We start from the raw sequence: 17181 nt of genomic DNA, 5'->3' as shown, positions 1-17181 counted from the left end.
AATGGATGATTACACAATCTAACACACCATCTAATTAAAGTAACTGTACACTCCTTGAAGTTTCACAGTGTTGGGAGTTATATAGCATGGAAAAGCATTTGTCTTTTCTCTTTGTCAGGTTTCTTTCCTTTAGTGAATAGGAAGGATAATACTTATCCTTACTTTCAGTATCAAGTTTAATGTCAGCTTTGTTTCATTGCTTATGGAAAAAATATGATAAAGACCTTGGGGAAAGGAATTAGCTCAACATTTATAAAATAAGTAAAAGGTTAATTAAAATGCCAAAAAAATCAAGAATTCTCTATGATTATAGCAAAGGGGAAATATCATTTACATAGAGGGTTAAATGACAGTTTAGAAGCACAGATGAACTAAACAGCACTTTTTGTAAGCATTAAGTAACTATGTGCTTTAGTAATGGGTTTAACAGAAATTTATCATTATTTCTTTTGTGGTCATAAAATTTCACACAGCCTTGAAGAAAAACAATATGAGAAATATGTGATTTTGTTTTGCTTGTGTAGAAGAATCGGTGTAAGCAAATGTGTATGTGCGTGTGTTTTGTTTTGTGTTCACAGTTTAACATAGACAAAGAGGCTGGGGAAAGGCAGATTTATCACCGGTATTGCATGGAGCGTGCCTCAGTCCATTGTGCTCATGTATTCACCACTGTTTCTGAAATAACAGCAATAGAGGCAGAACACATGCTGAAGAGAAAGCCTGGTAATTATTATCCCTGAGTTTGTCACCGACCTATGAGAATTTTGTTTGAAACAAAAATGCGTAAAATAATAATAAGAGGAAAAATTGCATTCACTATTACCACTCAAATCTTTACACATATTTTCAGTAGCTTTGTTGAACACTAAGCTATATCTGGAACATACTAGTGTACAATCTGTGCTTGTCGTATAGTCTATGCTTAAAATGACCTAGTTCTGAACTGGGTTGTCATAATGACTTCCTGTGCGTAAGCAAGCTGAGTTGATTTTTCTATTTTAAGAAAATGAAAGTCCAGAAAATATCAGAAATGTGAGTGATACTACCCTAGTCCTACATCCTAGAACATCGCCTTATTGGTCCTGTTTAGTAGAAACCTGTTGTTTTACTTCTCCCAAGATTTTCTTGTAAGTTTTTCTGGGAACTATCCCCAGACCCATCCAGAGGTTGCAATGCCAAGAGGCATGTTCCTAAAACATGACACTGTCATCTGACCACAGCTGATTGGTCCAGAGGTAGACATCTGACATAAGCTGGACCAATCAGAATGCTCTCATACGAAGGAGTCTAAACAAATGAGTCTGTTTGAATGCACTCTTGTATAACAGAAATGTCACCTTGGAAGCTGTTAGCAGTGCCCATTTTCCCATTATGTTGCATGAGATGCAAAGAAAGTTAAACTACAGTGAAGTACAATAAGAAGCAGAAACAGTTTGAGAGAGAGAGAACTCTATACTTTCCACAGTGATTTAGACCATGGTTTAAACTAATTCCTGAGGCCCAGCTAAGTCTTTGCTATGAGACACTCCAGCATCTTATTAATAAATCCCTCCTTATTATACTTAGTGTTAATAGGTTTCTGTTACTTGCAACCAAACAGTCCTAATTAATACATCCTCCTTGCTTGATTGCTGTGGTCTTGTCTCTAGTTGTCTTTCTTTCAGATACCAGTTGAATATCAGAGAAAGCATTTCAAAGCGCTAGATAATTAAAAAAGAAGAATCCAAGTAATTTGAGTAGTGACAGCCTCAAGACCCTATGCTATTCTTTTTTCTTTCCAAGGGTTCTCTTGGATTCACTTGGGTTCTCACTCTCATGTCTCTTACAGGAGTTTGCTACATCAATATGCTCACTTGTTTCTTGGATTCCTTTTTTCCCCTATCTTCAGTATCCTTTTCTGTGCTTACGAAAATGCTTTATTTTTTCCTATTCTAAAATAAAAGTTTCTCTTGAAGCCACTACTCTGTCAGATGTCTATACAATCCCATCCTCCCTCCTTTTGTTAAATATTTTAGAAAAATAATCCATAGTTCTTCCACTTACTCACAGCCCCTTCAACTCTAATTTCCAACCTCCAACACTTGGTCTAAAATTGCTTTTTCAAAAGTCACCAAGTTCAGAATTCTGTAATTTTCTTTATGTTCCTTGACATTCTTTAGAAGTTAAAGGTGGCAGATACCTCTATCATCCCTTACTTTTCATGACATTACATATTCTAAGTTTTCTCAAATATGATTCTTTTCTAGTGTCTCTCATAGTTCCTCTTCTATCTTCCATCTTTTAAAAGCAGACATTCTCCGTGCTCAGATTCTGGATCCTGCTTTCTCTACATACTATTTTCTTAACTTCCTGTTTTCTTAAGGAGATTGCTGTAGGATAGGGGTGAAAACTGTGGACTTGTTGCCGAACTGCCTGAATTCAGTATCAAAAATGCCTTTGTGTTGAATATATGTCACTAGCTGTACGACACTGTGAAAGTTGCTTAAGCTCTCTTTGCCCTAATTGCATAATGGAGATGATAATACTATCTCTTATCTAGAATTGTTGCAATGATTAAATAAGTTACTACACGGGAAGAATGCAGATCAGTGCCTGGTTCATTGTAAAGGTTCAGAAAATGACAACGATTATTATTTTGTATGGATCAGACTTTTCCCAAGCTCTCATCTCTTCTTCTGCTAACTTCACTTGGAGGTTCTACTAGAACTATAAACCCCATAAGCTACTCCATTTCTGACTAGTAAAATGATCACGTGGTGGCTCTGATAGAAATTGTGAGATCCCTGATGCTTTGTGGTTCAAGAAGGTCCACAGACTTCCAATGGATTATTAAGCACAAAACTTTTCCCAAGAGCATTCTGAGAAAAAGCATCATATAGCACATCATTACTTTGTATTTTTTCTTTTTCCTTGAAGTCTTCCCCAGTTAAAAGTATAACCACAGCTAAAAGGTGTGGGTGTAGCTCCAGAGCAAGAGGGAAATGTTGGCTGGATCAAAAGCTTATATAGGGCCAGATATTTTTAATAATATTATCATATGCTAATTGGCAAAGCCTTATTTATTACTGCATTATTATACTTTTTTTTTTTTTTTTGCGGTACTCGGGCCTCTCACTGTTGTGGCCTCTCCCGTTGCAGAGCACAGGCTCCGGACACGCATGGCTCATGGGCCCAGCTGCTCCGCGGCATGTGGGATCTTCCTGGACTGGGGCACGAACCTGTGTCCCCTGCATCGGCAGGCGGACTCTCAACCACTGCGCCACCAGGGAAGCCCCATTATTATACTTTGACCATAAATTCCATTAAAAGTAACATCTGATGTTGAAAAGATGATTTTTTAAAAATATTGGAGAGAGGGCAACATTATAAATTTACTAATTACAAATATGCAATTGAATATATCTGCTTTGAAACTTGAGAATAATGTACATCAAAATGATTGCCCTCGGGCTTCCCTGGTGGCTCAGTGGTTGAGAGTCCGCCTGCCGATGCAGGGGACACGGGTTGGTGCCCCGGCCTGGGAAGATCCCATGGGCCGCAGAGCAGCTGGGCCCGTGAGCCATGGCCGCTGAGCCTGCGCATCCGGAGCCTGTGTTCCGCAGCGGGAGAGGCCACAACAGTGAGAGGCCTGCGTACCGCAAAAAAAAAAAAAAAAAAAAAAAAAGATTGCCCTAATGGATTATATATTGAAAAGTTTTTATTCTGTGTTGAAGCAAAAAACTCCCAAACGAATTATCTCCAGTTGAAGAATGCCAATACATCCGGCAGGTCATGTATTCCCACATTTACTATAAAATCACTCATTGTCCTCCTTTCACCTAATGTTTGGTGGTTTGGATTTGTGAAAAACTCGAAGGCACAGTTCTATTCAAAACCATCTGATTTTGTTCAGAGATGTAAATTTTACAAAGAGAATCAATGTCCCTGTAAGAATTTTTTGATTTTGTTGTAGAACTCTACCATCTGCCCGAACTTCACAATTTGGATATTTCTTAGAATATGTAGGGTTTGTGATGTCATCTTAAAGAGGTGTCATATAAATGAACTAAATTTGACATTGTAATGTCAACCAAACAAAATACTCTAGCCAGTGAGTGATTTCATGCCATTTTGCCAGAAAGGTCATTGGGGTCCAAAGCTCCTGCAGACTTTTTTCAAACACACTAAGCACAGCTTTATACCCCAACTCAGTGTATAGATGCCAGGCTGCAGAGAGGGTGTTTTGCAAGAATATTCATCTTGAACTGGTATGACTCTCAAAATCTATTATATGGAGTTTAGGGAATTTCTAGCAGTCCCCTTATGTGATGTGTGATGATGTGAATTATTCACAAGACAATGAATCCCAGGAGTGTCTACTGCATTCAGAACATTCAGTAAAATGGCTCAAAATCCTGTAGAATATTTTGACAGTGCATCTGTATAATACCATATGGACAAGGCGGGTATGGAGTGTTCAGTTATGATATAATAAGCACTTTTTCAGGTGGCCCTTGGCCAAGGTTGTTAGAATCATATTCCTTCTTCATGATTATAGTGAGTCATCGCATACGTGATATCACTGAAAGCTATATTCTGAATTGCTTCTCTCAAAGTCACTTCCACTTATCAAAGCAAAGAATGATCCAAAATCCCCTTGGAAAGGAGTCCCAGTAACCCTCAAACAAGTAGAATAAACTTGCAACAAGAAACAGACTTCCCATGGTGATCTCTCAGAAATTAAAAAAGTACGAAGAAGCATCAGTGTCAGCTCTTTTGGATTTAATCATTGCTGCAATATACTTCCAGCTTAGAACTAAGACCTGAGCCCTTCCTAAGGAAAAAAATTGGAATAAAAGTATGAGCAAATACTCCTTAAACTAGCTACACATCTGTAGTGAGGTGTACATGCTGTGCCAGTACTAAAACCTGATGATAAAACAGGATACGGTACTGTGATGACAACATATGCACTCTAAGTAAGACACCGAGGCAGCATTCAATTCCTTTTTGGTGGCAAGCTCTTTAGGGGTTTTGTTGTTGTTGTTTTTTCTTGTTTTGTTTTGTTTTTGTGCTGTCAACGACTGGTAGCCAATAATACTATTTTATTTTTTATTTTTATTTTTCCATGATAAATAATATTTATTGAATGCTTGTCATGTGTCAGGCCCCATTCTAGTATTTTGTTCACATGAATAATCTCATTTCATCATCACAGTAGACTAATGAGATAAGAACTATTATTAACCCTCCTTGCTATGGATGAGGAACCCAAGGCACAGAGAGGTCAAGTGACTATTCCAAAGCCAAACAGCTTGTAAGTGCTGCCATCTGGATGCTGTCCAGCCAGACCTGTTATTTTTTTAAATTTAGTTTATTGAAGTATAGTTGATTTACAATGTTGTGTTAATTTCTGCTGTATATCCAAGTGATTCAGTTATATATATATACTTTCTTTTTCATATTCTTTTCCATTATGTTTTATCACAGAATATTGACTATAGTTCCCTGTGCCATGCAGTAGGACCTTGTTGTTTCCATAGTACTATTTTAGATGCCCAAGGAATCATAACTCACCCTTGGTTCAGAATTCCTGAACAATTAGACTTTCAAACTGATGGCGATTCTATTTCCCAAAATTCTAAGTATGGAGCAACATTTCAATAAAGTAATATGGAAATTATTCATTCATCCAACAATTAATTATTAAACACTGCTTCAAGCAATAGGAAAGGGTAAGTGGATAAACGCACGTACCTACCTTCATAGAGCTTACATTCTGAAGGGAGGAGACAGGCAATGGACCAGATTATCAAATAAATGCACGATATGTTTGGGTTAATAAATGCCGTGGAGAAAAGTAAATCAGGTAAGGGAATAGGGAGTGGAGGTGGAGGTGGTGGGCATGTTTTGTTTTTGATTTTTTCTTTATGTAGCGTTTCAGAGAAGTCCTCTTTTATTTATTTATTTTTATTTTTTGCGGTATGCGGGCCTCTCACTGTTGTGGCCTCCTCCGTTGTGGAGCACAGGCTCCGGACGCACAGGCTCAGCGGCCATGGCTCACGGGCCCAGCCGCTCCGCGGCATGTGGGATCTTCCCAGACCGGGGCACGAACCCATGTCCCCTGCATCGGCAGGCAGATTCTCAACCACTGCGCCACCAGGAAAGCTGAGAAGTCCTCTTTGATTAGGTAAAATTTAAGGGAACAACAGATAAGACTCAAGGCTTCATCTATACAGGAGATGCCTATATACCCAAGAGGGCAAAAAAGGAATGAAATAAGAAGTTATTTTCTTGGACTGTTACAACAATTCTGTGAGCTCTGTGCATAGCCAAGATAAGTTGCTTGCAATCTAATATTTTGCCTGCTCCAAAAACCAAGCAAGATATTTTATTTATTTTTATTCTTTTAATATTTTTAAAAAATTTATATAATTTTAAAGGTTACTTTCCACTTACAGTTATTACAAAATACTAGCTATATTCCTCATATTGTATAACACATCCTTGAGCCTCTCTTACACCCAAGAGTTTGTACCTCCCAATCATCCACCCCTATATTGCCCTCCCACCTCCCCACTGGTAAACACTAATTTGTTCTCTACATCTGTGAGTCCAAGCAAGAGATTTTAGACTAGAGTAGTTCTGGTTTCCACAATACAGTTGTTCTTCAGTTTCTACAATGTTTTTCATTTACAAAATCCTATTTTTACTCAGTTGCTTTACTACCTAGAGAAAAAAGAGAGGATCCAGGGAGCTGGATTAGTTATATGTAATTAAGAATATCAAATTTCTTTTCATTTTCCTTATTTCAAAGGCATCCATGTGGTAAGAGACTTTTTGTCCACCCAAATTCTGAATTTATTCTGTTTTGTTTTGTATTTTTTTTAAAAAAACAATAAATTCAGAATTTGGGTGAGAAGATATACTTAAAGTGATGAAAGGGAAGAACTTACAACCAAGATTACCCTACCCAGCAAGGATTTCATTCAGATTCGATGGAGAAATCAAAAGCTTTACAGACAAGCAAAAGCTAAGAGAATTCAGCACCACCAAACCAGCTCTACAACAAATGCTAAAGGAACTTCTCTAAGTGGGAAACACAAGAGAAGAAAAGGACCTACAAAAACAAACACAAAACAATTAAGAAAATGGTCATAGGAACATACATATCGATAATTACCTTAAACATGAATGGATTAAATGCTCCAACCAAAAGACGTAGACTGGCTGAATGGATACAAAAACAAGACCCATATATATGCTGTCTACAAGAGACCAGTTCAGACCTAGACTGAAAGTGAGGGGATGGAAAAAGATAGTCCATGCAAATGGAAATCAAAAGAAAGCTGGAGTAGCAATTCCCATATCAGATAAAATAGACTTTAAAATAAAGAATGTTACAAGAGACAAGGAAGGACACTACATAATGATCAAGGGATCAATCCAAGAAGAAGATATAACAATTATAAATATATATGCACCCAACATAGGAGCACCTCAATACATAAGGCAGCTGCTAACAGCTATAAAAGAGGAAATCGACAGTAACACAATAATAGTGGGGGGCTTTAACACCTCACTTTCACCAATGGACAAATCATCCAAACAGAAAATTAATAAGGAAACACAAGCTTTAAATGAAACAATAGACCAGATAGACTTAATTGATATTTATAGGACATTCCATCCAAAAACAGCAGATTACACTTTCTTCTCAAGTGTGAACAGAACATTCTCCAGGATAGATCACATCTTGGGTCACAAATCAAGCCTCAGTAAATTTAAGAAAAACTGAAATCATATCAAGCGTCTTTTCTGACCACAATGTTATGAGATTAGAAGTCAATTACAGGGAAAAAAACGTAAAAAACAGAAACACATGGAGGCTAAACAGTACCTTACTAAATAACCAAGAAATCACTGAAGAAATCAAAGAGGAAATCAAAACATACCTAGAGACAAATGACAATGAAAACACAATCATCCAAAACCTACGGGATGTAGCAAAAGCAGTTCTAAGAGGGAAGTTTATAGGTATACAAGCCTACCTCAAGAAACAAGAAAAATCTCAAATAAACAATCTAACCTTACACCTAAAGGAACTAGAGAAAGAAGAAAAAACAAAACCCAAAGTTATTAGAAGGAAAGAAATCATAAAGATCAGAGCAGAATAAATGAAATAGAAACAAAAAAACAAGAGCAAAGATCAATAAAACAAAAAGCTGGTTCTTTGAGAAGATAAACAAAATTGATAAATCATTAGCCAGATTCATCAAGAAAAAGAGGGAGAGGACTCAAATCAATAACATTAGAAATGAAAAAGGAGAAGTTACAACAGACACCTCAGAAATACACAGCATCCTAAGAGACTACTACAAGAAACTCTATGCCAATAAATTGGACAACCTGGAAGAAATGGACAAATTCTTAGAAAGGTATAACCTTCCAAGACTGAACCAGGAAGAAATATAAAATATGAACAGACCAATCACAAGTAATGAAATTGGAACTGTGATTAAAAATCTTCCAACAAACAAAAGTCCAAGACCAGATGGCTTCACAAGTGGATTCTATCAAACATTTAGAGAAGAGCTAACACCCACACTTCTCAAACTCCTGCAAAAAATTGCAGAGGAAGGACCACTCCCAAACCCATTCTATGAGGTCACCATCACCCTGATACCAAAACCAGACAAAGATACTACAAAAAAAGAAAATTGCAGACCAACATCACTCATGAATATAGATGCAGACATCCTCAACAAAATACTAGCAAACAGAATCCAACAAAACATTAAAAGATTCATACACCATGATCATGTGGGATTTATCCCAGGGATGGAAGGATTCTTCAATATACGCTAATCAATCAATGTGATAAACCATATTAACAAATTGAAGAATAAAAACCATATGACCATCTCAGTAGATGCAGAAAAAGCTTTTGACAAAATTCAACACCCATTTATGATAAAAACTCTCCAGAAAGTGGGCATAGAGGGAACCTACCTCAACATAATAAAGGTCATATATGACAAACCCACAGCAAACATCATTCTCAATGGTGAAAAACTGAAAGCATTTCCTCTAAGATCAGGAACAAGACAAGGATGTCCATTCTCTCTACTATTATTCAACCTAGTTTTGGAAGTCCTAGCCACGGCAATCAGAGAAGAAAAAGAAATAAAAGGAATACAAATTGGAAAAGAAGAAGTAAAACTGTTGCTCTTTGCAGATGTCATGATACTATACATAGAGAATCCTAAAGATGCTACCAGAAAACTACTAGAGCTAATCAATGAATCTGGTAAAGATGCAGGATACAAAATTAATGCACAGAAATCTCTTGCATTCCTATACACTAATGATGAAAAATCTGAAAGAGAAATTAAGGAAACACTACCATTTACCATTGCAACAAAAAGAATAAAATACCTAGGAATAAACCTACCTAGGGAGACAAAAGACCTTTATGCAGAAAACTATAAGACACTGATGAAAGAAATTAAAGATGATACAAACAGATGGAGAGACATACCATGTTCTTGGATTGGAAGAATCAACATTGTGAAAATGACTCTACTACCCAAAGCAATCTACAGATTCAATGCAATCCTATCAAATTAGCAAAGGCATTTTTTTACAGAAGTAGAACAAAAAATCTTAAAATTTGTATGGAGACACAAAAGACCCTGAATAGCCAAAGCAGTCTTGAAGGAAAAAAACGGAGCTGGAGGAATCAGACTCCCTGGCTTAAGACTATATTACAAAGCTACGGTAATCAAGACAATATGGTACTGGCACAAAAACAGAAATATAGATCAATGGAACAAGATAGAAGGCCCAGAGATAACCCACGCACCTATGGTCAACTAATCTATGACAAAGGTTGCAAGGATATACAATGGAGAAAAGACAGTCTCTTCAATAAGTGGTGCTGGGAAAACTGGATAGCTACATGTAAAAGAATGAAATTGGAACACTCCCTAACACCAAACACAAAAATAAACTCAAAATGGATTAAAGACCTAAATGTAAGACTGGACACTATAAAACTCTTAGAGGAAAACATAGGAAGATCATTCTTTGACATAAATCACAGCAAGATCTTTTTTGATCCACCTCCTAGAGTAATGGAAATAAAAACAAAAATAAACAAATAAGACCTAATGAAACTCAAAAGCTTTTGCAAAGCAAAGGAAACTACAAACAAGATGAAAAGACAATCTTCAGAATGGGAGAAAATATTTGCAAACAAATCAACGGACAAAAGATTAATCTCCAGAATATATAAACAGCTCATGCAGCTCAATATTAAAAAAACAAACAACCTAATCCAAAAATGGGCAGAAGATGTAAATAGACTTTTCTCCAAAGAAGACATACAGATGGCCAAGAAGCACATGAAAAGCTGCTCAACGTCACTAATCATTAGAGAAATGCAAATCAAAACTACAATGAGGTATCACCTCATACCAGTCCAAATGGGCATCATCAGAAAATCTACAAACAACAAATGCTGGAGAGGGTGTGGAGAAAAGGGAACCCTCTTGCACTGTTGGTAGGAATGTAAATTGATACAGCCACTATGGAGAACAGTATGGAGGTTCCTTAAGAAAACGAAAAATAGAATTACCATATGACCCAGCAATCCCACTACTGGGCATATACCCAGAGAAAACCATAATTCAAAAAGACACATGCACCCCAATGTTCATTGCAGCACTATTTACAATAGCCAGGTCATGGAAGCAACCTAAATGCCCATTGACAGACGAATGGATAAAGGAGATGTGGTACATATATATAATGGAATATTACTCAGCCATAAAAAGGAACGAAATTAGGTCATTTGTAGATACGTGGATGGATCCAAAGAGTGTCATGCAGAGTGAAGTAAGTGAGAAAGAGAAAAACAAATATCGTATATTAACGCATATATGTGGAACCTAGAAACACGGTACAGATGAACTGGTTTGCAGGGCAGAAATAGAGGCACAGATGTAGAGAACAAATGTATGGACACCAAGGGGGGAAAGTGGCAGGGGGGCTGGTGGTGGTGGTGGGATGAATTGGGAGATTGGGATTGAATGTATCCACTGATGTAGATAAAATGGATGACTAGCAAGAACCTGATGTATAAAAAAATAAATAAAAGAAAAAAATTAAATTATGTAAACTTACAATTAAATATTATACTAAAAGCAAAATTAGTACTCAAAAAATATCAATTCCTAGTTATTTTAGTACATTTTACCGTGATCAATACTCTCGTTTATGTCTATTGCATTTGTACAGTGGAAATAGTATGTAATGGTGTTACTTTGTATCTCTTTCTGATTCTGTATTCACATTAGTAGCTTGAAATCAGTCATGGTGGGAGTATTTACGCCATGGAGATGGGCAAATACTACTAATAAAACATCTTTCTCTCTCTCTCTCTCTCTTTTTCCTGGAGTGCTGGATACCACTGCATGTAGGCCTCTATGTGGGAGGTTATTCTTCACTAGAAATACGGATGTTAAAAGACCTCATTGACCTAATTCTTTAGGCTAATAAACTGAGACAATTAATTTCAAGACACATCCTTTTTTTTAAACTTATTTTCTTGAAGTATTGTTGTTAGTTTCTGCTGTATGGCGAAGTTATTCATATATATATATATATATATATATATATATATATATATATATATATATATATATATATATATATATCTTCTTTTTCACAGTCTTTTCCATTGTGGTGTATTATAGGATATTGAATATAGTTCCTGTGCTTCACAGTAGGACCTTGTTGTTTATCCATTCTATATATAATAGTTTGCGTCTGCTAATCCCAAACTCCCAATCCATCCTTCCCCCACCCTCCACTCCCTTGGCAACCACAATTCTGTTCTCTATGTCTGTGAGTCTGTTTCTGTTTCGTGGATGAGTTCATTTATGTCATATTTTACATTCCACATATAAGTGATATCACAAAATATTTGTCAAGACACACCTTTTATTTTTAATTGTTTGTGAAGCAATGAGAAAATTCCAGAGGAATTAAAGTCATAATAATGTGGTATTCATATACAGTCTTGCCTTCTCCATCTTTGTGGACAGTACAGCTGCCTGACATAGAGAATAAGGATGTAGACACCGGAGCTAGGCTGCCTTGGCTTTATATCCTACTTCTGTTACTCTGTACTTACTTGACCTTAGCAGATAACCTCTCCATAGTTTCTTCATCTGCAAAATGGGGACAGTGAAAAGAACTTACTTCATATGGTTTAATGAAAATTAAATTAATAGGGTCTACAAAAAAGTCTGGCTCAAAGTAAGCCTGAGATAAATGTTATAGAAAGAGATACATTGTAAGAGGGGTTTGTCCACTATCCTGATCAGTAGCAAATGTCCAATTACTTAGTAAACAATCATAAGAACAGCAGTTCTTTTTAAATTTTTTTTTCACAACAAATGACCAAGAAGCCTGGGTTGATTTTGTGGAAGCATTTCAAGGGAATAGCCTGTTAACTGTAAAATATCCTTCAGAATGATAGCATACTTATACTTCTAGCTCAAATCTCCACTGCCCAAATCTTCATTGCCATGTGCTAATTTTTTTATTCCTTTTGTTTTTACTGCTACTAAATACAATAACCCATGAATTCAACTCAGTAGGTGATTTCCACCATATACTCTGAGCAGTGTCTCTCTTTCTTACCACAGACCAATATTCTGGAAAACCAAAAATGTCTCCCTGCCCAAGCAACAAAATCTTCTAGGTAGAAAGACTCAGTTATGTATTAGATCTAAAGGGCTACTTTTCCAATGTTCCATATGGACAGAACACTTCCCACACATTTGACCAAAATAAAATGACAAGAGGTAGTTTAGTGCACAGCACAGTTAAAGCTACAACAGGTGGAAGCAGACCGCACGGACGCTGCTGGTCCTCCTGACACGTGTGCTCTGGAACAGATTCTATTGACAGCTCTGTGCCTCAGTTTCTGCCTCTGAAAATGCAGATAGGCACCCTGGCTTTATTGGTTGTTGCAGGGATTAGATGAGTTACTTGCAAGGTGTTTAGAGCAGTGCCTGGTACACAGCAAGTGATCAATAAATGAAAACTCTAACAATGACTATTTTTGCTATTCGTGTATTTCATAATACCCATCACTCAATGTTATTTCAGTCAGATAGTCCTGATTTTCTATGTCAGCAATTTATTATAAACTTTTATGAATTTTCAATTCTTTGATAGTCAGAGACTAGAAATGTTAATAGACACCTAACTTGATAGATTTAAAACTACTGTTTTTTTTTGTTTTTTACAATGCTACCCTCTCTCAAAAGAGTTTTTTCATGATGATTTTACTTTGCTTTTCCAGATGTAATTACTCCAAATGGATTGAATGTTAAGAAATTTTCAGCAGTACATGAGTTTCAAAATCTCCATGCCACGTACAAGGCCAGGATCCAAGATTTTGTTCGAGGTCATTTCTATGGGTATGCTTTTTTTTCTTCACTGAAATAAAATTAGCGTGTGATGTTAGGGATCTGGGGTATAGAGAAAACAGGGTTACTAAAGTAAATGTTTATCTTTCCTAGTCCCCTTTGTACTTTACCAGAACTCATGTGTACATTTTGTTGCTGTTGCTTTATTTCATTGGAATCTGTTTTGTTTTGTTTTAGTCATCTGGACTTTGATCTCGAAAAAACGTTGTTCCTCTTCATTGCTGGGAGGTATGAGTTTTCAAACAAAGGAGCTGACATCTTCCTAGAATCCTTATCCAGGCTAAATTTCCTGCTGAGGGTAAGAATGATCTAGAACGCCATACAGTATATTTTTATAGGAGAACTTTATTCTGTGGGAAGTAAAGAACTTTCTGGCTTCTTAAATAGATTTCAAAAGAATATATGATTTTGAAGACTTAAAATGACAGCCTTACTCTAAAAGTGACTTTGGTCTTTCAATTAACATATTAGGATTGCCACACCGTTCGCTTGTGTATTTGTCTATGATATCAGGTATATTTTAAAGAGAGCCACAAACTTATCACATATGTGCTATTTTGTTTTCAAGAATCATAGGAGCAAAATCTTATTAGAAATGCTTCTAAAAGAATATTTTTATGTTAATTTTAACTTTTTCCATTTTTATTGAAATATAGTTGATTACCATGTTTCAGTTATACAGCAAAGTGATTCAGTTATACACATATATAAATATATATATTCTTTTTTTTACATTCTCTTCCATTATAGGTTATATATGTGCTATTTTTTTCTTTCTTTTTTTTTTTTTGCGGTACGCGGGGCTCTCACTGTTGTGGCCTCTCCTGCTGCGGAGCACAGGCTCTGGACGCTCAGGCTCAGCGGCCATGGCTCACGGGCCCAGCCGCTCCGCGGCATGTGGGATCCTCCCGGACTGGGACACGAACCCGTGTCCCCTGCATCGGCAGGCGGACTCTCAACCACTGCGCCACCAGGGAAGCCCCTATATGTGCTATTTTTAAGATGACCATATAGCATCCCTTTTCCCACCTGTCCCCAAAGAATTTGTAAACAATTGAAAGATAAATATAGAGAAATCAAGTAAACAGAGAACAAAGAGAACAAAACCTCACCTTTTTTAAAACCAATAAAAACTATAATGGAAGATATGGCTTGGGTGTATGGCATCAATAGGCTTCCTAATATTGGACCTTGGTATTAAACTTCTGAGTATTAGACATCCAATCACAGGCAGCTCTGGCTATTGCCATCCTCCCCAACCAGAGCATGTCTTCAGAAGAACATGTGCAACACGGCTGACAGCCAAGCAGTTTTCCTCTGTAGAACGGGGAAGACACTTACAAAATCTATTCCTATCCCAACTCACTTGCCATGCCTCTTCCTTGAGATTGAAAGTCTTGAACTGTGAAACTAGGAGAGGTCCCACCACAAAGAAACATGAAGGAGGGAAAGGAGATTCCCATCCCAACAAGGTGGAATCATTTTTTGCTCAGGAGGATGGGGCTTTATAGGTTCCAAACTAATCCAGCAATAAAATCTGTGCAAATAGAAGTACCGTGTCATAGCTACTGATGAAAGCTATTGGCTTATATTCAAATCCCATCACATAAAAATATAGAATAAGTAACAGGAAAATAGGGGAGACTAGTGTAGAATTCCAATCTTATTGAGATACTGAGACAACATAAACTTTCCTGAGCTCCGTACTGCTCTCCAGTTCAGTTTTTATTTCTTGGACATAGATTTAGCCTTGCCTTAGAGCAGACATTGTACCAAGTATGCTAAAAGATTTACTAAAACCACATTAATAAAAACCCAAGCCTGTAAAATAGGATTGAAGGTCAGAAAGATTATTCAAGAATAAACTGCAATAATCTTATTTCACAGTATTTCCTGATACGTATCTATTCAACAAGCTTTACAGATGGACTCACAGCTATATCAAATATGTATTGTGCTTAGAGACATTATTAATCAATTTATCCATACCTTTATTAATTATTCACTTTATTCTTAGATGTCAAGAAAAAGCCAGTTTCTCTTTTTCTAGACATCAAAGACAATTACAGTCTTTGGAGAAATTAAAAGAAGGCATTCTCTTTCCATATAGTACATTTATTCTTTAATGGCACATTGGCTACTTGTGGGATGTTTCCTATTCTATTCTATTCTATTCCTGTAAATGTTCAAATAGGATATCAGGTCCTAGAGGACAGAGACCACAGATTAGATGGTGAAGTGTCCCACATTCAGGAGTGAGTCATTTCAGAATACAAAAGCATTCATCTGTTCACAGTTTTAAGTCTATGCTTTCATTCCCACAGCTGTTTGGCATGTCATTTCCTCCTGAGAAATTCCAGGTCAATGGTATTTATTGGAATAGGAAAAGTAAGCAGATTGTAGAGTCAAAAAAACACCGGTTGACCCCAGTTTTGCCAATAACCTCTGATAGGAGCTCAGACAACATTTTGAAACTCTTGTGCCTCTCTCTTTTTTTTTTTTTTTTGTAACATCTTTATTGGGGTATAATTGCTTTACAATGGTGTGTTAGTTTCTGCTTTATAACAAAGTGAATCAGTCATACATAAACATATGTTCCCATATGTCTTCCCTCTTGCGTCTCCCTCCCTCCCACCCTCCCTATCCCACCCCTCCAGGCTGTCACAAAGCACCGAGCCAATATCCCTGTGCCATGCGGCTGCTTCCCACTAGCTATCTACCTTACTACGTTTGTTAGTGTGTATATGCCCATGACTCTCTCTCACCCTGTCACAGCCTCTCTTTTGAAATTAATGAGGAGAGTGATAGCTATTGTGCAGATATTACCAGGCTAGGGTTAAGTTATGCATTTAAAGCACCCAACACAGTGCCCGCCACACCAAAAGTTCTGGGCATATGCTCGTTCCCTTACTTTAGGGCTAAAAAAACCAAAATGCAGCATCATGAGAATGAAGACATTTAACAGAAAATTGTAAATAATCTATTTGTGCAAATCCATGTAAATTAGCTGTAAGAAATAGAATAAACCCAAACGAAATCCTCATTAACTTTCCAACCTGAAATTTTAAAGAATATTAGCTCATATTTATGTTATTTTTTTAACCACAGAAAAGCACAGTGATATCAATAGCAATTGCTCTATATTTTAGATGATCGATGTCATGAAAATATTCTGTGTGGATTTTTAAATTGTTAATTGACAAATCTTGATTGAATGCCATATTTAAATTAAAATTTCTGAAAAAGCCTCAAGACAGTGGGTGTAATTTTTTTGTCAGTCATAAATAAGTATTCTTTTTATCTCAAGATATTCAAAGCACTCTTTTTCACAGTTTAAGGTCCATCTGTCACATGGTTTATTTTATCTTTGATAGTTGATCTGTTGTGTTTTCTAATCCTTCATTAGATGCATAAAAGTGACGTCACCGTGGTGGTGTTTTTCATTATGCCTGCCAAGACAAATAATTTCAACGTGGAAACCCTGAAAGGCCAGGCAGTGCGAAAACAGCTATGGTAACCTCACATCTTGTACATGTTCTCAAGCAATAGACCTAAAGGGATTTTTTTAAGTGCATGATTTCTGATCTATTTCCTTAACCTGTTATTTTTCATTAAGATTATTATAGCACACATACTACTTGGTTCTCTTCTCATTGGGCTACTAAATGTTAGATTATGTCATGCCTATAAAACTGTG

At 36.6% G+C, this 17181-nt stretch overlaps 1 protein-coding gene across 1 annotated transcript in view; it reads left to right on the top strand.

Moving 5' to 3' along the window:
- Positions 1-17181, top strand: part of GYS2 (glycogen synthase 2) — a 60518-nt gene that overhangs the window by 22204 nt on the left and 21133 nt on the right. Inside the window, exons 5-8 of the mRNA XM_067695870.1 lie at positions 579-723; positions 13358-13475; positions 13662-13782; positions 16891-16997. Coding sequence (XP_067551971.1) covers positions 579-723; positions 13358-13475; positions 13662-13782; positions 16891-16997 — 491 coding nt within the window. The remainder of the gene's footprint in view (positions 1-578; positions 724-13357; positions 13476-13661; positions 13783-16890; positions 16998-17181) is intronic.

Source organism: Pseudorca crassidens, chromosome 11 (genome assembly GCF_039906515.1).
Source record: "Pseudorca crassidens isolate mPseCra1 chromosome 11, mPseCra1.hap1, whole genome shotgun sequence".
Lineage (NCBI taxonomy): Eukaryota > Metazoa > Chordata > Mammalia > Artiodactyla > Delphinidae > Pseudorca > Pseudorca crassidens.
This window is presented reverse-complemented; position numbering and strand designations above follow the sequence as displayed.